The sequence below is a fragment of the Meleagris gallopavo genome, chromosome 1 (genome assembly GCF_000146605.3).
Source record: "Meleagris gallopavo isolate NT-WF06-2002-E0010 breed Aviagen turkey brand Nicholas breeding stock chromosome 1, Turkey_5.1, whole genome shotgun sequence".
Taxonomy (NCBI): Eukaryota; Metazoa; Chordata; class Aves; order Galliformes; family Phasianidae; genus Meleagris; species Meleagris gallopavo.
In genome coordinates, this window is record NC_015011.2 from 68,099,876 (window position 1) to 68,122,845 (window position 22,970).

Consider the following 22,970-nt stretch of genomic DNA (forward strand, 5'->3'; position numbering starts at 1 on the left):
TTAAGGGGAGTAAAGTATCAGAAGAACTATGCTTCAAAATTGCTATGTTAATAACCATCTTTAGGATTATTTTATCGTATCTTTTAGTCTAGTTACTTCAGAAATTCAGAAATATGCATTAGAGTTTGCCTTCTTCTTCCAATGGCTTTGAACCTGCAAGTTTTCAAACCTGCAATTTGACAAATGACTGGTGGTTGCAAAGGCTTTGAAGTAGTAGAACTTCTATAGAAGTTGGAAGCTGGAAAGAAGAAAGGAAAACGTGTTATTGACCCCCCTGAGGAAATGATGCAATATGAATTTGAAAATTATCTGTACTGTTTGGCCTGTCAATTGCCAGTTGGCACAGGAGCAGTGGTGAGCCAGTTGCAACATGCAGCCCTGAGCCAACTGCAGCATATGTACACTGTTTGTCCAGTCAGTAGTTCAGAGATGTGTGGGGAGAGGTAGCTGGAAGTATGGTGAGAAAAGGAAGATAGGAAGACACGATAGGATGATGTAGGGTGACAATGGTATGAAAATATTATGACTTTGAAAGATAATCAGTAGAGATCTAAGCTTTTTATTTCTTACAACAGTTGCCCTTTTTCCAGTGTTTCGGTGCTACTGACAGTAAAAAATATATATATCAACATGAATGTTACCTTCTGCATTTTTATACTGTCACAACTTAATACTGCCAAGATTTTATCTCATTGCTTGAACTCATGAAGTTATGTAAAACTTCAGAAATCTCGTTAGCAGGTAACTCAAAACTACTTGGTATCCTTAAAATATTTTAGACTGTGTTGCAGAGTATCAAGCCTGATATTAGGTTATATTCAGCTGAAGTATTTTTGTTATAGGAACATTTCTTTGCTGTCTTGAATAATCAGCAAAGATGAAGTCATACCACAAAATGAAGACGAAGTCATATCACAAAACAGTTTCTCAGCCTTCAATTTACTTGAAATTTAAACTGAAGGCAGATATTTCTATTTACAACACAGTGAGAATTCTTAGTCCTAGGAGTACGTTATTACCAGTCCTGCCAATAAGGTATTATTAACAACACATACCAACATATACAGCACATGTAAGGCTCTGTGAAGATGAAATTAATTCTTACACTCTACTCTGTAGAAATGCATTTTAAGACATCTGTACATATACGTGAACCCTAAAGACTGTTGTAATATTATTGAAGGTTTAGAAATTGCTTCTCACTGAATCATCAAAGTATTCAGTTGATTCCATAAATTAATGACAATTGATTTTAATTTCTTCTTATAAATATTTTCTGTCTAAAGCATCTCATTTGTTAGCAGGAAAAGTTACGTCTTTCTGAATAGGACAACCGTGTGTTGTTTTTTGTTTTATTTTTTTTTTAATCAAGTACATGAACAAGTAAAATTTCTGAATTATAAATGTTTATATTGCAGTATCATCAGTAAGTGTAATGGAAAACAACAAGAAACTTGCCTAGCACAGCCTCTGTGTGTATTAGATTATAATTTCAATTGACAATTTTATTTGCACAGATGTCTTTAATTTTTAAGCTTCTGAAGTTTATTTTTACCGCATGTAGTAAAAATGTGCTCTGCAGGAGACTTAGCAAGAGGCTTACATTTTATTTACTTAAAAATTGATTATATTGAAGATAATCATTTAGTCACCATGTTAAAATGCAATTTGTATTTGCCTCTTGCTCTTTTATATCTTTATCCTTCAACAAACGACGTTACTGTAGAATGTCAGAGCATGGTTAGAATGTCGTTGAGAATCACTTTGCGTAATCTAAGATGCATTACTCACACGTGCAAGGAAACAATTGCAACATTTCAATTTAGTCTCAACGATCTGGTTTCCAGTGAGGAGCAAGTTAGGACAGATGTGTAGGCTGTTTGTAAATGCTGTATGCATAGAAACAGACCTTGACTTGAACGTTAAACCTATATATATAGGTTTAATATATAGGTTTTATATATATATATATATATATAAATTAGAAAAGAGCATAGAAAATAGTTTAGGACATCTAATATATGCATGTAGTTCATAAATAACAATCTTTTTTTGTTGTTTGTTTGCTTTGTTCAAGTTATTTTAATTCTGGACATAGTATACATAAGGTGACTTTAACTCTGAATTGATTCAAACTATTGGCTTAGGTAATTAACTTGTTAGTATCACAAAGATAGATAAGGAGTTTTGGGACAGATGGGGAAAATCAGAGAGCTTTGAGTTGATTAATGTGATAATAAAAATACAGCAGGTAGTCAGAGAACACATCTGAGTGAATGTGACCTTGTTCTTGGATCAAATAGCAAATACAAAATGTCATGTTTGTCTGAATGTGACCTTGCATTGGTTCAAGTATCAGTCATAAATCAAATCCTAGATTTTAATGTACATGCATAGAAAATGGCATCTTAAACAGTACCTAATATCTTTGGTTGTGGTCTTCAGATACAAGTGTTTGGCAAAAACAAAAAGCATATTTGCGCACTAAATTGTTTGAGCTGCATTACCTTCATGGTGCTGTCATAGGTGATTTAGAATCTGTAAAAGTTTGAACAGCAAATTGCTATGGCTGCTATGATTAACATGTAATCATTTGAATCTCGCTCGAGTATGGAATGGTATGTGTGTAATGTAACAGTGACCTGAAGAGATATGGACATTGACACAGCATTGAATAAAGAGTAAATCTAGAGATTATGTGGAGAGAGGAAAAGAAAAAAAGTGTGTTGCAAGCACAGAAGTATATATAACAGCGAAGTGGAGTTTTTATTAGCAACTGTGGTGGGCTGTTAGAAGTACATGGGGAACTGTATTTGAACTTGAAAGAGAGCACGTATCAGAGTGCACTGGTACACCAACTACACTATAGCACAGAGATTACTGAGTTGTGCTGTGTTGTGTGTTGTGTGTACTGCTGCAAATTCTTGTTGTCCTTTTGAGTATCTTGTTAAAAAAAAGTTAATTTATGTCCATATTTATGCCTCAAAATACTGGATATTAGTAACTCCAATCTGAATATTTGCTTTATATATGTTGATAACTAACATGGTAAACTGAATAATCTTCCCACATACTGTTGTCTCGGTAGGTGTTGTTTGTTTGTTTTTGAAATGCTAGTTATTATGTGCCTATTCTGCGTAGGTTGCCCTGAAAGTAGTACCTCCTATTTATTTCCATGGAAACTACAACAGCTACAAAAAGCTCAATAACACTGTTCGACAGAGCAAATTCTCTTCTCCAAAATACTGTTTTTCAACACATTTGCTACCACTAGCTATACATTTCTGCCAGTGATGAACACGAGCTCTTCGTTTTGTGGTGTGACAGCTGCGCATGGCTGCCTGAAATGTGGCTTGTCTTTCAGATCACTGTCACCACTGCTGAAACACACCACCCTCTGCCTCACTGTGTTAACATTCATGGTTTGGTGTCAGTAGATGTTTGGCAAGCACCAATGAATGTCAGTGGTACTTTTTTTTTTTTTTCATGGTGGAATTCACTGACACACCTCTGCTTCATAAGCATTCCATGTCAAGCACCATTTTGTCAACACTGCCCCTCTACTTCCATCTGTCATAGAATGGTAGAATTGTGGAATCATTTGAGCTCAAAGGGAGCTTTAAAACATGAGATAGTCAAACTCCTCTGCAATGAGCAGGGACATCTACAACTAGATCAGAGCCCCATCCAGCATGACCTTGAAGGTCTCTTCACCATATCTCTGGGCAATGTGTTCCAGTGCTCCATTACCCTTATCTTAAAAGCAAACAAAATAAATAAATGAATAAATTCCTTATATCCAATCTAAATCAGTTTGAAACTGATTTGCTTGTCCTATCACAATAGACCCTGCTAAAGAGTCTATCCTCTTATAGCACTCTCTTTAGATACCAAAAGGCAGCTGTTAGATCTCCCTGGAGATCTTTTCTCCAGTCTGAACAGCCCCAGCTATCTCTGCCTGTCTTCATGACGGGGGGGAGGGGAGGGGTTTTTCTAAAGAATGGAACTTTGGAACCAACTGTTGCACAGCAACAAAATGTAATAGAATATTGTCAGTAAGGAATATTGCCTCTACTGTTGTACGACCAATATCCACTTCTGACACTGTAGATCAACAGAATAAATTAGGAGACATTACTTTTGGGGCAGCCCTCATCTAAAACTAAGCAATCATCAACCATGTGTCAGAGGTCATTATTTGGTATTAAAGTGGAATCATAAACTGGATAGCTGGAGTAGGGGGGAAAAATAATCACAAATTGCTATTTTTTCAGGATTTCTAGGGATTTCAATAACAGAAATCAAAGCAATAGTAAAGACTTTTCCCCCAGATTTTCCAGTTAAGACTTTGGTGATGCTTGTTTTAGAGTTGGGTATTTTCTAGAGAAAATGGTTGTATTGGCTGGGTTGTATTGCAGATTTAAAAAAAAAATAGCTACTTAAAGAAAACAAAAGTGAAGGATAACAGTCTTGATTACAAAAAAAAAACTTGATAGAACATTCCGTAGTTTGTTGACTAATGCTGCATTCCTGACTATTGAAGTTTTAAAGGATTCAGTAGACACAGATTTGAAAGAGAGATTTAAATGTTTTACTTTGACATGTAGTGATTTCCGACAAAAGTTTGTGTTCAGAGCTCGTTAGGGTGAAAATAGCTCTGATCTTTCTGTTCCAAATACAGAAACAGCTGAATTAAAACTTTACACCTAGAGAGGAAAAAAAAGAAAAAAGAAAAACTCTCTGATTGTCCTATTGTTATTCCATACATGCATGCAGACTTGAAACTATTTGGGCTTCATATCAATTCAAGCAACAATACAATCTCCATTCTTTACAGAAATGAGCTAAGTAAAACAGAATTCTTCTTTTATCAGAAAGATCCAGATGCAAGTTTGAGTACTGTCATATTTGTTACATCTGATGTCTATTTATGTGGAAGAAAGCAAGCATGACTTCAGATAAATGTAGACTTGAGGCAATAGACCTGTAAGTCTTGTCTCTGGAGCCTGAAGGTAAGATTGCAAAACCTTTATGTCCCATTGCTGACGAAGTCAAATCTGGCTCCTGTTGTTCAAGCGGTTTGCAGTGGCTGATTTAAAGACAGGCTTTGGATCCCATCATATTGATAATTTAAAACTGTGGTATTTCTTCATATCATAAGTCCAGATCTGTCTGCTAGAGGTTGACTAGTCTAATGTTGTGGATCAAATACAGAACTCAGATGAAATATATTTTCAGGTGTAGTATAAAGTCAGTGTAAATGTCATGCAGGTAAATTCAGAGTGTTCTCAACTGAGTTCCCTCCCCCCTAATTTGGGGGGAGAGTTGTTGAATTTCAGATTTCCTATTAGAAAGCCATTTGATATTTTATTCTTTCTTTGAGCTAGATTATACCTCTCATAGTTTCCAGAACTGGAAATCTTAACACCGTTTTTTGTTGTTTTGTGTTTTTTGAACAGGAGGAGGGGTGATGAGGGTGGAGTGTGTTGTTTCAGCTGAGAGTAAATGCCTGTACCTTCCATTTAGTCGATTTCTATGAGAGTTTTACTGTTGGAAGAGCAGTAGATAACGGGGATATGTGCAAGTTCCCCTGCTGATAGGAAGCTTCTGTGGCCATATCAATAGATGATTTTTAATACAGAGGCTGTGTGAGCTATAAGGGGTTTTCTGCTCTCCACAGCCACTTGAGTGGAAGGGCTGCTTTTCTTCAGGCAATGCAAGGACTTGACTTAGCAGTCTAGGCTATTGGTACAATTACTGGATTCTTCAGAGAGGATTTGGTCTGCACATACACCTATGTCTGTTGACTGTGCAGCACACTTCCCTCTCCACAAGTGCTTATTTCTGCTCCATGTTTGAGCCAGCACTCATATTTGTAAGACTTTGCAGTAAACTGGAACAGGGAAATGATCTGGTGGAAGAGCTCTGGAAATGTTGGCCTCAAAGACCAATCAATCACACTCTGGAAAATTCATTGAGTTTTGCTCAGTTCGGATGTGTGCATGAGATGCTTGTCATTAAGTGAGGTGAATACCCCTCTTATGTCTGTCCACTGCAAATTGATTTCTGCTTTTATAATTTTTCTTCTCCGTCAGTAATTGCTTCATTTGTGTCAAAGTTAGAGGGTATTCCATTTGGAACACTTACCTCCTGTGCAGTGTTGCTGCTGTTCTCTTGCAAGTTGAAAAGCGCCCTTGACAAAACAACTTTTATAACTACTTATACATGTGTAGTGAATGTGTTACATAATTAAAAATATCAAAGGAAATTATCAGTATATAAGGATGAAGATATAGAAAGCATCTGAATAGTTTTAAAGCAAGTATGTTGTATTTAGAAGAGAATGAGTGGCCCTGTTCAGAGAAATTTATATTTCTTCAATATAATAATCTAGGCAATGAAACTCCACTTCAGAGAGCTAGGACCCGTGAAGTAGCTTCTCCTTCTGCCACTACGTCTTGGGAAAAGGCTGCAGGCATGTGCCAGCAGGATTGAGACTGGCTCAGTAAATGCAGAGTAGTTGCATAGTGCCTTTGCATTTTTTCAGTCTGTCTCAGTTTTTTTGTTTTTTGTTTTCCATTGCTGATTATCCACTTTTTTTCTCCATGTATGTAGGATCTGTCTGAATTTTCATAACTGAGCAATCATTTCTATTGTGTATTTGAGGCTATTTGGTCTTCATAGATTATGATATTGATGCAAATGCTAAATTTTGAACTGTGATTTTGTATGTTATGCACTTAAGGAACACTGTTGTACTTTTCCAAATAGCTGGAAAATATCTGTTCTGCTTATGTCACTTGATTTTAAAATCCTATCACTTTGCCTAAATAAGCCATGTTGGCCTTCTCAGTAATTTTCTTCCAGTTGTGGTGGGCTAATATTTGGTGCTTCAATGCAGAAGGAATGTGTATTCCCCTGGCAATCTGACACAGTACCTCTAGTTGAAGAGTACTTCTGTTTAGTGCAATGTACAGTCTGTTGTGCATGTTATACTGTTCACACCTGACCTGTCATTAGTCAGCATTGCTCATGTGCATCTTCTTACTCTTGATTTACTTGTACAGCATGTTAATTCATGTTTTAATTCTGTCTTTACAAGTGCTTCCTTATGGTGCTGACCAATGATTTATGTTTGGAAAAGCACTGGTGATTTTCAGTATGAAAATCTTGCCTTTCTTCTCTCTTTCTGGATTGTGTCTTTTAAAATCCGATAGGACAGAAAAGCCTGGGACCCAAGAAATATTGCCTCCTGGCTCAGTAAGTTCTATTGGGGTTTGGCTCAGTAATATAAAAACAAACCAATATTCCCATCTTGCAGTGTGTCAGAGTTCTGACAATACATTCAGTGTGAGATTAGAAGTATGTTATCTCTTCATCTCCTAATGCAATTAGAGAAGCGTCTTCAGGGAAGGAAAGTTAAAACTCACCATTTCATCATGCTCCTTGGCTTTCTGTAAGCCAGTGGACTCTGGCATGTGTCCTTCCTTTAAGAAACTCTAGTGTTCCTCCATTTCTGTGAGTACTTCTTGTTCTGGGAAGGAGAATTTTATTTTCTCCCTCTCTTCTCCCAGTTTTCTTAGGTAAAGAATAATCTTCCCGTTTGAGCAAACAGAAAATGCACAGCTTTTTTCCTGCTGTGGAATACAGACTGGGCTGTCCTGCAAGTTTTGATTCCACTTTTGCTTAATGCACTGCCCAGTTATAAGGGGAACAGTCCAGGGAAAGAATACTGTGCAGTATACATTAACGTTCTGTCATAGTGCCTAAAAAAGTGGAGGTTGCATAAACTTCTTAATTCTGTAATTTTTAATAGCTCAACTTTTCAAGTTCTGTGTAACTTTTGAAAATTAGAGTATATGACTTTTGATTTGTTTCAAAGGGAAGGATACTTTCAAGTTGTACAAGGTATCTTGGAGTACAACTGTGAAAAGGGGAAAAAAAAACCCACAGTTTTTCAGTTTGTGTGTATGTGCATGCATCCAGCTGGCAGTCTTGATGAAGATGTAGCACAGCAAAAATTTTCGTCTCAGTCATTGTAAATTCTCTTTGATTTAGGTTTTTAATGCTTTGGAATATACAAAATACTGCTGAGGTGAAAGATCACAAATAAAGCTATCAGAGGATAAAGGAGAAAGCTTGTGTTTCTTCCCCAGTAGGAGATTAGACTTTGTATTCTAGGTGCCCAACTTTATTTCCAGTGGATGATTTTTATGTGTTTAAGCAGAATATAGGAAATAACCTGCAGTTTATTTATTCACTCAGGCTCTTCCTATTTACCTGAGCTTTCTAAAAGCATTTGTCTGCTGCACCCCCTAGTTCTAAATGTTTCATGTTCAGCTACAACGTTCTCAAAGCAACCTAAAGGTAATGATTGTTTCAACTTTAACCTTGATATTTGCAAGCAAGCCCTTTACACGATCAATTTGTTTATGCAGTAAATCCAGACTTTGTTACTTTTTCTCAGAGACCTTTGCAACTCAAAGATCTGTCTTCTTACAGGGATTGCCCGTAATGTGCAGGTATTAAATGTGGAATGATGAGGGCTTTAGGGTCCCGCCGTCCCTTTCCAAAAATGAAGCAAAAAAAAAAAAAAGGATTGCTGCATGAGTAGGCATTTTTCTTTGGTAATCTGACTGATTTCTTTAAAATCTGCCTCAAGTTTTTGGTAAGTTACTCAGAGGGTACTTGCAATGTGGTGGTGGGAAAGGGGGTTGTCTTCATAAAACAGGCACACTTCAGAGATACCAGACTGTGAGAAAGTACTAGTAAAACCTATGTATCTTCAAAGCCATAATTGCATGAAATTGTTCTCATTTTTCTATGTCATATCATCTTGTTTTCAGTTCACTTTGTGTGTGTGTTTGTATGTGGGCGTGGGAATAGATACTAAGATGTTGTTAGGGAGCTGAGAAAACACTGCCAATGTCTCTGTGGCATAGGATTTTCTGAAGTCTTAAGAAGAAATGTTGGCTCATACAAATGTGTGTGTAGACTCTGCAGCTACCACCACCATCTGCTCTTGTAACATGTATAGCTTTACTTACAAAGCAAAATACTCATTGAGAATATCTTTTATATAAACTTCATACTCATTACTTTCTATATTTTAGAGACTTTATTTTCATGTGAACAGTATCCCTGCATATTAAGTGAAACCTGCCAATGAAAGCATGTGCATGTGTGAACATGCACAAGATACACAGAATACAAAAAGCAAGGGGTTTATTGCATGCGGACTAAATGATTTGAATTAAGGTTTTGTATAGGTGCTTCTGAAAAAAAAGGATTTAAAAATGTGTGTTTTGGCAGTCTTCAGCAGTGGTTATGTAATAGCTGCGCTTGCTAAGGTAGCTAGTTAACCATTGACATAAGCAGTAATGATTAAACAGCAGTAATTTACAAATAATATTTGAAAGTACAGAAGGGTATGTCATTTAACAGTTAAAAACAAAAGTACTTTATTTATACTTTACCAGCTGTTTAGTTTGTTATACAAATCCAGCTAAACAGGCTAGTGAATTTTAAATATTTACTGTGAAAGTGGATAAGTATGATGCAATTTGGGCAAAACTGATTGTAGTGATGAAAGAGTTGTTGCCATGTTCAGAGTTCAGCTATCAAGTGTTTAATGTCGATGTTATTGAAAATTGAACTTCAGTATTCACTTAATCTTTTAAAAATACTTGTGATAGACTAATAAGCAGAGATGGTTGTGATTCAGTGAGGAGCTGCAAGCAATGCTGAGCTATGCAAAGCCTTGTGCTTCCTGAATCTTCCCCAGCAATGCTTTGGCAGAGTATATGTGTGATGTCTGCAGAGGAAGGTAATGTGTCTGTGCTAGACTGAGCACACCAACAGAACAGTGCTGATCAAATTCTCTGGCAGGCTTCTCTTCCCTTTCTGTTGATGGCTCCCTGGGGAGATAAATTAGGTAGTCCCCTTTGAATTGCCAGAGAGCAGACACTGTTATTCTCCCTTTATAAAAATTGCGTTCATCAAGATTTCTTTACTCCTTTCCCTCACAATGAAAAGCAAAGGGGTAGTAATTTAGCTTTTATTTTTTGCAAGTAAAATACGTAAGAGTGATTCCTAATTTCTCAACTGGAGTATAATATCTCCCAGTACATTTTACTAGAGAAATAAAAGCAATTCTTGGAGACAGGGCATCTGTTGAGCTTCAAAAGTGGCATTAGGAATTGTCTTTACCAAATAATTTCAAATTATGAAAGTTCTGTGCTGAATGTAGTTGACAGCAAGTACAGTTCGGTAGTTGGTATGGTATGAGTTAGTCTCATTATTTTCCATTGTAATGTTCTGTTCTGTTCTAAAATTACTGGACATCACAACCATTGCTACTTGGATTCTCTTGAGGTTGAGATACACATAAAAATCCCTGCCTTGCTGATAAATATTCTATTACATTGCTGGCAGTCTAATATGATGTTCTAATGAGTAATTAATATGTCAAATTGGATAACTGAGTAATGAGTAATGGTATACAGGCTGTACTACTATAGACACTGGGTATTACTTTTAAAAATGAGGATACCCTGAAAATCAGGGGGAAGTTCTGAGAAGTCTACTGTATATATTTAAAATAACATTGATTGGCCAGTCAATGCTAAGAAGGATGTGAATTGTGAGATGGAAAGCCTTATGTGATGCAGATTTGTTGTTGTTTGTTTTTGTTTTCCATAATATCATGTAATGAATACATTGGAAAACACCATAGAAACAATACATATGCACCATTGGTTTTCCATGAGATAGCATAAGGTAGGAGTGCACACTGCTAAGTGCGCTTGAAAAATAAATCACTTAAAAACTGTGTGTACGTAACAGGTTGTAGAAAGCATAACTCTTACTCTTCCACAGAGTAGATCATTTTGGCCCCACCTGATAATAGTGCCTTGTAAAGTTACACAAATATAGTTGAAGGCAGACTTTTGCCATCAGTCTGGGGAGAAAAGGCTTGATTGTAGGAATCTTGCTCGTCTAAAATTTCAGGATCTTTTTATACAACCAAATACAAGTGATGGCTGTCTTTCTTCTTTAGTATGTAAAGCAATAGTCAGCTATTTGTATCCCTCATAACTGTAATCTTTTGGTCAATTATATAGCCAAAAAAATCATGGGTTTTTGTCCTGAATAAATACCCTACGCACATAAGATGAACCTGTCATTTACAGATTATCAGATACATGGATTGATTGCTTAAAATAAAGTGTTCAATGTCACTGAAACCAAACCAGTTCTATCTGAAACTTTAAATAGCATCAAGGAAAGTTGGGTTGTTTTTTATTTATATATGGTTGGCTGGTTGGTTGCTTGCTTTTATCATAAGCTAGCGCTTTAATTGGAAAAGGAGTATTTGCCTATCCCCATATACCAGTTTTTGGTGGCTTCATGTTCTATGATAAATGGCAGCAAAAATATGGCTCTTTGTAAAAGTCAACACTGAGTGGGAACCGTGGGAACAGCCAAAGCTTCTCTGAAAGCCAGCACAAACTCACTGAACGCATCAGTACGTATTTGTATGTGTAGACAAGTATTAGCTGCTCAGTCTAAAAATGAGTTTCTTCTAGAAGAAGTGTATCTTGGCAGAAGAAGCAGCATTTAATTAATAAATACATTGCAGAATTAATAGTCACCTGACAAGGCAATAGAAGAATAATTGATATTTGTGAAATAAGTAGTTAATCTTCTTAGAATTCTGTGCTGTTACTCAAAGTTGATGACACTGTTAGTGAGTTTGGAAGGCAACTTTGAGAACTTATTTCATTGTGGGAAATAAAGCAAACTCTAGGAATTATAAGTATGTTGGATTGCATATGCTGGAACATTCTTGCTGAAGATGTAAGTTCATTGAATTAAGTAAGCCAGAAACTATTAGTTTTGCCAGCCTCTGTAATGATGCATTGCATATGGCAGTACTTTGTTTTCTGCAGTGTCATGAGAACTATCAAACAAATTTAAGAGATGAGAATCAAACTCAATCAACATATCTAAACCTGTTAGATGAGGTGAGAAAAGAGTACTCTAATGTATTACATACACATATTGATACTTGTTATTTTTCAGTGAAGTTTGGTGGGAAGTGCATAATACCCACTGTAGAAACAATTCATAACATTCAACAGCAAAGGAGAGAAAACAACATCTACAAATTGATCTTGTCATATATTTTCTTTGTACTGAAATATTTTGTGGACTTTTTCTTCCTAACCTGTCAGAGATTCGCTTTGCATAAGTCTTCTGGAGAAAGAATGCTGTATAGTATCTCATTATCAGATCAGAACTTATTTATCCAGTGTACTGTGTGTAACTGAATCAAATATAAATGTATATATATATATTAATTCTGAATTTGTAAGTGCTGATTTTTTTATTTTATTTTTTTTAACATTTTTCCCTCCCCAGCATAAAGGAGTTTAAGTGACTGCTCTACTTGACCAAAATGGTGGACACTGAAAACCATCTCTATCCACTTACTCCCCTAGAGGAGGATGATATAGGTAGTCCTTTATCTGGAGAGTTTCTACAAGATATGGAGAACATACAAGACATTTCTCAGTCTCTAGGTGACGATAGCTCTGGAGCTTTAAGTTTAACAGAGTTCCAATCACTGGGAAATGGTCCAGGATCTGATGGATCAGTTATAACAGGTAAGAGAGGTTACCATAAAACTTTCTTTTATAAATACAAAGTGATAGAAATGAAAGCCATTTTAATGTAATAATTATTGTTTATGAGTAAATGACACTAAAAACATATGAGCTGATTATAGCTTTGCCTTAATAAACTTAAGGATAGAATTAATTTACTAGATTGTAACATAAAGCTGCTGGTTTTTAAGTTATCATACAGCTCTTCTGAGACATGAAGTTGTTTGTTTGCTTGTTTTTCAATTATTTGTGTATGCATGCAAGTCCTATGATAATTTGGATCAGTTTCTAGTGTCGCCTTCTTATTTTCAGTATTTAGTGTTCATGGCAAAAGATCCTAGTTTTTCTGTTAGAGAAGTTGGAAAACATGAACTTTTAAGGCTCAAATTCCATTACACAAGTAGAAAGAAATGAAAATTATATGTTAAAAAAATCCTGTGTTTTAGGCTGTTGTTGATGACTCTGCCTGTGGGCTTGGCAATGCTGGCAGTGCAGTCTGAGTTCTGTGCCAGTGTTTTTTCCAGTGTCATACTTGCTGACCTACATTCATAAGTGTTTCTTAATCTTTCTGTTAAAATAACACACCCATTAATTTGCTGAAGTCTTGTGGTACAAGTTCTAAGATGAAGATAAAAGAAATTCTGGCCTCAGAAAATATTTTCCTCAAACAGGGTGAAAATATTAATTGAAATAGTTAAAACTGAAAGGTGTTGGTTCTGTAACGTGTTCATCTAGTAATAAAATTGAGAGTTTATTTCATTTTATGACATTCCAAAGATTATTTTCCCATTATATTCAAAAGGTAAAAATATTTGATCAAGGCTTTTATTGCTTGGATATCTCAGAAGTACATTTACGTTCTTTTTAATGTCTGTTTTCAGTGATGTGAAGGAGTATGTTTTTGCTTTAAGTAAATGTTTTATTTAGAAAATGAATGTGTATAACTGCTTTTTAGGTCTCAGTTAAGTTAATTTAAAACTATGAGTAATGAGTCAGTGGGATTTGTAAGTGTATCTTCAAATGCTGGACAAATTCAGCTTGAGCTAGGAATATGTCCCTTGTCTTACTATAGTAATAGATCTCATTCTAAACATTATAGCACAAGAGATGGAAACATAAAAGCAAGATGAGCTCTTAATAACGTTTCTGGAAAGAGCGATTGACAGATTGGATGGTTATTGTAACACAAAATTGAAGCCATGAGAGGAAGTCTATTTTATTGTTTGGGTTGGATTTTTTTTCCCCTCCTGTCATAGTTTGCACTGTTTGTCTTGAGTAGGAGATATGTGTTGAATGTTGTTTCTTGGTTTCATATTTACATTATTAGTGAAGACACTTATATGCACATTTTTACAGTTAAGAGAATTTCCTCCATTTGAGTGAAATATTATTTGAGTACTTTTTAGTTACTTTAAGTTTGGGAAATTAAACAATTTTATATTCACACCCAACAGACAAAAAATAGAAAAATTCAAAGTTAAAAATGGGATGCAGGGAAGTCCAAAAAGCTTGGTTTTCTCTCATTTTGTGTGGAGTACTCTTGGTGAATCTTGAAGGATCATTGTCTGCCTTCTAGTTCTTGCTGTTAGAGTTACTTCAGTAAGGCTTTTTGTCAACTGACATTGTATTTCTCATTGAAACTAGCAAAGTATGCCCTGTATTCTGTTTGTGTTTTTGCTGGTAAAATAAATAGGAATTATTTTTCAAACACTTATTGCCAAATTCACTTAATGGCTATGATTATTCACTACTGACTCACAATTACTTTTTTAAAATAAGCTCTTTTTTTGTGTTGTTGTTGTGGGTTTAGCATAGTAATTATGAAGTGTTCCTTTTTCTTTTAGACACCCTTTCACCAGCATCCAGTCCTTCATCCATTAATTTTGCCACAGCTCCAGGTAGCATAGATGAATCACCCAGTGGAGCATTAAACATTGAATGTAGAATTTGTGGGGATAAAGCCTCAGGCTACCATTACGGAGTACATGCTTGTGAAGGTTGTAAGGTACAGTCATAATTTTCTTTTTAAGAGCCTAAATCATGTCGCTTTATTTACAGGGTTATCTAAAGATAAACATTTGTTTCGTAAATGTTTAATTAGTATAATTTTAGCCATTAAAATTATTTAATAAATATATCTGAGATCTTCTTTGAGAAATAATTTGTTCAGATACTGTAACTAGATACCTTAACTCAATTCCAGACCTTCATCAAGCAGAGGCAATTCACAATGAAAATTTGAATGCCGCTGTTGTGGAACTAGTTAGTTAGTTAAACAATTTAGAGCACTAAACCATGACTTAAAATCAAAGCCTACCTGCTCCACTAGTGTTTTATTTGTGTTGGGAGCACAGCTGTGAGAAGCATGTGAGTTTGTTACATTTCCACTGTAACACTACTAAATCCCAAATTCTTCATCACCATCCTGTTCAGCTTGAATCACTTAGTACTGTACCTCTTGTAGTGCACATATCTGAGGCAAATTACTGTTATCATTAATGTATGATTTTGGGGAATTGTGTGGCCCAAGAATTCTAAGATTCTTTTTTTCTGATGTTTTAGTTTTGCTTTTTTTTTTTTTTTTTTTTCTCTATATTAAAATGTAAGGCGAGAGAAATAATTTTGTGTGTTTACAGTTTTCTCTGCTGCTCCATGTCAGAAGGTGATATTTCAAGTATAAATCTTATGGGATAATACTAGAAACTCTACTAGCATTGAGGACAAGGAGAGCAAGTTCATAATCACCTGTGGTCAGAAATCTCCACAGCCTAAATGATATCTGTTACTATGTCACGTGAAGCAAAATGTTGCAATGACTTTAAAAAGCTTTGCTAACCCATTAATTACTTCTTAGTATGAGTCTGGTGTTACACTGCAATATCAAGACATCGTGGTAAGATCTGATGAGTTACAGGCTTTTCTATAATGCCTATTTTGTGTTCTTGGCTCTTTCTCCACACTGTGCTGCACTGTAATACCCCTCACATTTGCTGAATAGAAATGTGTTGATTCTGTTTGTGTGACTTACACGTGTGAATGATGAAGGTTGTTTCTGTCAGGCACTGAGAAAATATATGCAAAAGGAAGGTATGACTGTTTTACATAATCCTTAATAGCAGATTTACTCTGATACTCAAGGTTCTCAGCCCTCTCACGGGGAAGAGGGATGAAAACTATCCCTCCTTTCCTGTTTCCATTCTGTACACGCCTTCATACACACCACCTCACTGCAGAGAGTGGGGAATTCATACCTTTCTACAGGTTATGCTTTTCACATTGTTTTGCTAGTGATAGCAATAAACAGTAAAAAATTACGTACATGATTAAAGTTTAGTAGTCAACAGCTCTTTAACATTACATGTTGTTTTTTTCAAACTTCTTACAGGGTTTTTTTAGGAGAACAATCCGATTAAAACTCATCTATGATAAATGTGATCGCAATTGCAAAATTCAGAAAAAAAATCGTAATAAGTGCCAATACTGTCGTTTTCAAAAGTGCCTTTCAGTTGGAATGTCACATAATGGTAGGTAAGAGTGCCCTTAATAATTTGCTTGTTTCTACCCAGGATCTGCTTTTGGAAGCAAGCACTTGGAAAACTTATATACTTCTTTACATGAGTTTGAACTTCATAATTTTTTCAGTATAAATTGTGGCAGAGAGGGCCAATTTCCATCATGGTTAGTTGAAGTAACTGATAAACACCTGCCAAACATACACTTAAGAACTTTACATGGTTGTGTGGATTTTCTGTTTTTCCATGAAATGGTGAATTTAGTTTGTTACACCAGAACTTTGGTAACATTGAAACAAGCTCCAGTACTGGAAGAATTGTGGTCAGATTTGCAGAGGAGCAGAAGGAGAACTATTTTGGGAGAGAGAAAGACATAGGATAGAAATCTGTAGAAGACCAGGCTCTAATATTTTGTAAGTTACTGTGCAATAGCTCTTGGACAGATGGTTTGGAAAGGGGGGGGAGAGGTTGCTGACTGTGTGTACTGACCGTGGAGCAGGTATCTGATAGATTGCTTGCTAAATGGAATGGTAAAAATTTAGAGCATTTAGATATACAGTTAAAAAAATTATGTTATTTTTTGTGTTAATGACTGAATATAGGGCTTGTAAGCCTGCAGCTTACAGGCCAATTTCAACCCCACAAGGCAGTTTTATGTACAGTATGTAGCTTGCTAAGCAACTTTGGTAAAGAGGAGAGGGAGAGGCCAAGCCACAAGAAAGCATATTTTAGGTGTCCAAATGACAGCAGTTTGCTTTCCCTACGTAAATCTCAAGGCTGAACTTGGGAGCAGGTGTGATCTGAGAGTAAGTTGCTGGGCTAGGTGAAAAGCTGTGGGTTGGAAGACAAACTTTCTGAGGAAACAATGCCATCAAGATAGCTGGGGTGGCAACCTGGTTGAAGAAGCTGCCTATTGCTGTGTAGTCTAGAGCCCTAGGAAGTGACACTGAGAATGTTAACTTTCTGGTTCTGGGGAAGTCTGGCTCCTTTGTGAGGAACCATGACTGATACTAAAATGCACTGGGAGTGGGTGTATAGTCTCTGTGTGACTTGGGAAGAACGTGCCAGCTAACAAAGTAACATCTCAAGAGCAGGAACTGAGTAGAGAGCTGTGCTGACTAGCAGGGTTAGTCCTCAGTTGAAATGATTTCCCTGTGGGTACATGTGTTCCAGCTGAAGGATGCAGAAGTTTTACTATGGTAAACATATGGGGGGCCAAAAAGGAAGAAAGGAAGGAAAAGACTTCTAACTTGCAGGCCATGCTTCTCAGGAAATAAATCTTAATTAGATTTACAGCCATGATCTTTACAGTATAAATTTCAGTTTAGGAGAGAGATTCTTCCACTTTTCTGATAGACTCATGGCCAGATTCAGAGCAGACCTTCCACTGAAGTCCAAAACTACACTGTAGATCATGCCCCAAATCACCTTATATCATGAGAAAATTCCTTGGCATGTTTAAGGGCTAATTCTACACAGGCTTGGAGTTACTCAGTCAAAGCAGTCAGGTTCTTTCCTCCCACTGCTGAAATGAGGCAAGAGTGACCAGCTGAACTTTCAAAACTTCACCACTATCAGAGGGCAGGGTCCCTTGTAAAATGGAGTTCCTTTTGGTTTTAGATGAAATTGAAGAGGTATGTAAAATATGCTTTTTATTCTGTCGTTAAGTGGCAAGAACAGTGGTCCAAGAAACAGGAAACTCCTATCCCCATTGAGATTTCAAACTCACATCTCCTGCCCCTCAAAAGAATGTCCTAGCAACTAGATTGGATACTCAAACTCTACTGTCATTCTCTCTGATCTTGGGTTGTGGAGTCTCCTTCTCTGGAGATATTCAAGTCTCGCCTGGACGCCTACCTGTGCGACCTGGTGTAGGGAACCTGCTTTGGCAGGGGGGTTGGTCTCGATGATCTCTAGAGGTCCCTTCCAACCCCTACAATTCTGTGATTCTGTGACCTTTGAGCGTAAGTATGGGTCTCTGATCTCTTCTATTCTCACTAGACAGTATGTATATGTTGAACTGAGCAAACATCCAGTGTATAAATAGCTGAAGCCCTAGCAGGTCCAGAATCGGCACTGGAATTTGGTCCCATCTCCCTGCAGAGTAATTCCCCAGGCAGCTTTCCAGCCAGCACTTGTGCTCTCTGCCAAGCTCCTGACATGACTTTCATCACTGAATTTTTTTAGAATTCCCGTGGTAGACTTTGAGTCTCTCACTTTAGGAGCTGTAAGACACAACAAGGAGAGAACAACTATTTAGGTGGTGTAGAAGGAAAAAGGCGTGCTTTCTACATCATTGCAGATACCAGTTTGTGTTCTAAAATGTCTAATTACCTTCAGTTTAGTATACTGACTAGATGAGCTTCATCAGTCAGTATTGGTCTCAGTCATCATCTGTGCTGGAAAGGACTATTTCACTAGCTTGGTTGTTCTGAATGGAAAATCTTGCTGTCTATTCAGCAATGGGAAAAGGCACAGTTTTTTTTTAACTTTTTTTAACTTTTTTTAACTTTTTTTTAACTTTTTTTAACTTTTTTTAACTTTTTTTAAACTTTTTTTAAACTTTTTTTAAACTTTTTTAAACTTTTTTTAAACTTTTTTTAAACTTTTTTAAACTTTTTTTAAACTTTTTTTTAACTTTTTTTAACTTTTTTTAACTTTTTTTTAACAATTTTTTCCTTCTATCAGCAATACGTTTTGGACGAATGCCAAGGTCTGAGAAGGCCAAGTTGAAAGCAGAAATTCTAACGGGTGAAAATTATCTAGAAGATTCAGAAATGGCAGATCTTAAATCACTTGCCAAAAGAATTCATGATGCTTACCTGAAAAACTTCAATATGAACAAGGTTAAAGCCAGAGTCATCCTCGCAGGGAAAACTAACAACAATCCGGTAAGTAATTTTAATGTAACTTTAAAGTAAAGCTAGAAGGACATAAGGTGATATAATAATTTGTTAAATTCTTAAGCATATCTTTTAGAAAATGAGTAACATGCTCATACAGATGAGATATACAAAAATAAATCCCTATACTAAATATAAGTACTTTTAGGCACTATGAGAGTAATAGCTTTAGGAACCACTAAATTATAGTAGCTATGTAAGGGAACAAAAATCAGTTCTTAATCAGAAAACAAAATGGGTATCTGAATGTGAACACCTTGTGATATTGGTGGGGAAAATGGTTCAAATTTAATATCCTGTTATGAAAGGGGATTGGGGAACAAGGGAATTTCAAATGCTTTTCTGCCACAGATACCAGATTAAATACTGTTATCTTTTAGGACAGCAGCTCTGAGTTTCTGTTGTTGTAATCCCAACAGTATTAATGGTAGGAAGAGAAGGAACTCACATTTCTCATTCTTTTTTAACAGTACTATACATTTCCTCATGCAACCTTCCTAGTCATAACTATGTGGTTAGTTTGAAAGGGAGAGGCAAGGTTGTGGGGACATGTATGCTAAACAGTTTAATTTTCTTCCAGGAAATTTATCCAAGGTCTTGAGAAAAGTAATGAATGTTCTCTATGAATTTTAACTTACAGTATTTTGTTCATTACTAATTAGTAGATATTGTGAAATAGTTACCTAGCAGTTGCACAACTGCTATCTGAGATTTTACTGAGAGCCCTGATGTTTTGACAATGAGTGGAATTTTCCTAGAAGTGATTAAATATGGCAAGGAAGCCAATGTCTGACAATGAAGAGGTATCTTGTATATATGATATAGAAGATAAAATCAGCAGTAAAATAAAAAAAAGTTAATTCCAGTAAAAAAAAAAAATAAATTGTTTGTTATGAAAATTGTAAGCAAGCTGTCTTCCAAATTATGGAATTTAGTGTATTATAGTCTAGTTTAGCCAAGCATACAAGCACATTAAAAGAGAAACATATGAATAATGCCAGTGTTTTACACTGGATTGATGAGATGCTTAAAAATTAAGCATGGGTGTAAATGTTTTGAAGGATACAAGCTGACATAAGCCTAAAGTAAATACTATGCTTTAATACCTTACCAAGTAGATATCTCCATAAAGTCATCTTTAAGCTTGTTATCGTGCCAGAGTTGCAATATGGATTTTAAGTGTAGGGATCCTAGATAACTAAGTCTTAATTTTTGTGTTTGTATTCATGCAATGAAGTTGATGTAATTGCTCTCAGATTAGAGCTGTCTGATTATCAGAAGCTAGTGGCTTGCATGTGTATCAGTGAATTCACGAGTGAAAAAACAATGAGGAATCAGAACCAGTATGGTAGAAACAGGTTATTTCCTCATTCTTCAATATACAGGAAAGAGGAGAGGTTTTTTTTCAACCTTATCATCTTTCCAGGAAAATATATTTTGCTTTTCTTTTAACCTAAAATAAATAAATAAAATAAAATAAAATAAAGGAGAAAGAGAGGCTTGTCGTCGGTAATTAATAATCTACCTATTTCTGAACTATGTATTAATGTTTGATTTCAGGAGATCCTAATTCTTGACACTACTGTCACTCACTGCAGAATAAACCAGTATTTTTCATGATGACAAGGTGTCATTTTTATATTTGGCTTCTAATAACTTGGCAATACCTCATCAGATTGTAATGCATATATTTTCTAAATGAAGAGGGTTTTATTTACAGAAAAGAGTGTGATCAAGCCTGAAGTTTAGTGTTGTCTGACATTCTAATGGGATTTGGTGTTAGAGATTATTTAGACTTACTGTAGCTGGCAAGTTGAGCACAATTTCTATGGAAGAACAGCTGTGACATAGTTACGAAAATCTGAAAGTGAACATAAGAGTAATAAACAGGTCACATTCTTGTGACTTGTTGGACTGGATGGCCTTCAGAGGTCCCTTCCAACTCTAAGGATTCTATGATTCTGTGTAAAAGTAGATTGAAGATACGTCATACCTATTTACCTTTTGTTTTTTGCCTTGTTTGAAGAGCAGATTTGCTTGTAAACAATGCAGTTCATAGTTCTGAAATACATGGTTTCTCTGTATGCAGAAAAAGAACTCAAGGTTTATTGATAGTTTAAAAACAGATTATTATGAAAATTAAAAGCTTCGCCCAAATTCAATTTCTCTAGCAAAGCAATGATTAATAGCTTTTATTTTATTGATGAATTAATACTGTTTTCTCTGTAGCCCTTTGTTATACATGATATGGATACCTTGTGCATGGCAGAGAAGACGCTGGTAGCAAAATTGGTTGCCAATGGAATTCAGAATAAGGAAGCCGAAGTTCGAATCTTCCACTGCTGCCAGTGTACATCTGTAGAGACTGTCACAGAACTTACTGAATTTGCCAAATCTATCCCTGGCTTCTCCAATCTTGACTTGAATGATCAAGTGACGCTGTTGAAATACGGAGTTTATGAAGCCATCTTTGCCATGTTAGCATCTGTAATGAACAAAGATGGGATGCTGGTAGCCTATGGAAATGGTTTTATAACCCGAGAGTTCCTGAAAAGTCTGAGAAAGCCATTCTGTGATATAATGGAGCCAAAATTTGATTTTGCAATGAAATTCAATGCACTGGAACTGGATGATAGTGATATATCACTTTTTGTCGCTGCCATCATTTGCTGTGGAGGTAAGTGCTACGTATTTATTCTTCAAGGCAGTAAAAATTAGAGAGGGGTCTAATTACTCTGTATTTTTAAGGGGAAATGTAAAGAGTGTTGGTGTGTTTTTGTTTGATGTTTGGGGATTATTATTTTTTTATGTTTAAGGAAGCAGTATTTGCATTTACAAAATGGACAGAAAAGCAGTTTGTAATGAAATTGGAAACAAAGGGGTATAGTTTTGCTCACTTTTGACTTGCTGATTGGATCATGTAATGAATTCTGCACAAATGCACAGTGCTATCGATGCACATCCTATTTTCTGATTTTAAAATTGCAACTTATTTTCAAAACCCGACTTGATCAGCTAATTCCAAAAACTAGTTTATGACGCTTTAAAAAATAATTTCATAGTACCTGGGAATGTGGCTTTGTTTTTTTTTTATGCTCATTGTTTATGAGAGGAGGAACACAAACGTTATCCATTCTTTCCTCCTGAAAGGACATACATACTTAAGGTTAAATTCAAAACTATTCATAGGCGTTTTGAAAAAAGAAAATAAGAAGATCAAGACAATTCCAATGGCATGGTTGCCTGCTTTTTTTATATCCTGCCAAACTCATAAGGCATTTCACTGTTAATGGCATCCTCAACAATTACAAGAAGAGAAAGTCTGTAGACTTTCAAATGCTTCAAGTGCGAGTTCAGACAGTAAGTTCCCACCAAATCTTGAGTTACTTTTGCACACCATATTGATATTTTGAGTTTTCAAAAGTCAAGAGTGTTCTCTTCAGGCAAAATGGTGTTTTTCTCTCTTCTTCTCCTTGAAAATAGCTGAAGATTGCAAGAAACAAATTTAGCTTGTGACCTCATACTTCTCACAGATAAGTTTTACCCAGAGAGTTCAAGTATAGGATTGTAAGTAGCTGCAAGTGGGATCCAGTGCTGGAAAGTGTGAAACACCCTTAATAGGTACTTCTCTACACCCTGTCAATAACTTATGCTATAGCAATATGTATGGGAATCAAGGGTGAAAGCCAGATATTTTGTATCTTGATTAGAGCTCCCAAACTTGAAGAAGTCCTTAGAAATAACCATGTGTTTTTTAACTCTTGTACTTACTGTTTGAATTATTTTATCGTGACATGCAGATTAGAGAACTGGATTCCTAGGCTGAATGCTTCTTGTAGTTTTGTGAGTGAAAGGGGTGGGTTTTGTTGTTTTTTGGTTTTTGGTTT

The 22,970-nt window shown here is 35.9% G+C and overlaps 1 protein-coding gene across 6 annotated transcripts in view; it reads left to right on the forward strand.

Annotated features, from left to right (window-relative positions):
- The window catches only part of PPARA (peroxisome proliferator activated receptor alpha), a 40,623-nt gene that overhangs the window by 10,194 nt on the left and 7,459 nt on the right, over positions 1 to 22,970 (forward strand). For 5 of the 6 annotated variants that reach the window (XM_019617023.2, XM_031555375.1, XM_010716016.3 and 2 more), the window contains 5 exons: positions 12,424 to 12,668; positions 14,513 to 14,673; positions 16,054 to 16,192; positions 18,869 to 19,071; positions 21,313 to 21,760. In XM_019617023.2, the coding sequence (XP_019472568.1) occupies positions 12,461 to 12,668; positions 14,513 to 14,673; positions 16,054 to 16,192; positions 18,869 to 19,071; positions 21,313 to 21,760 (1,159 nt within the window). In that variant the 5' untranslated portion in view covers positions 12,424 to 12,460. Of the gene's footprint in view, positions 1 to 8,501; positions 8,669 to 12,423; positions 12,669 to 14,512; positions 14,674 to 16,053; positions 16,193 to 18,868; positions 19,072 to 21,312; positions 21,761 to 22,970 lie in introns of those variants that run through there. The other variant, XM_010716020.3, reaches the window with a different exon arrangement.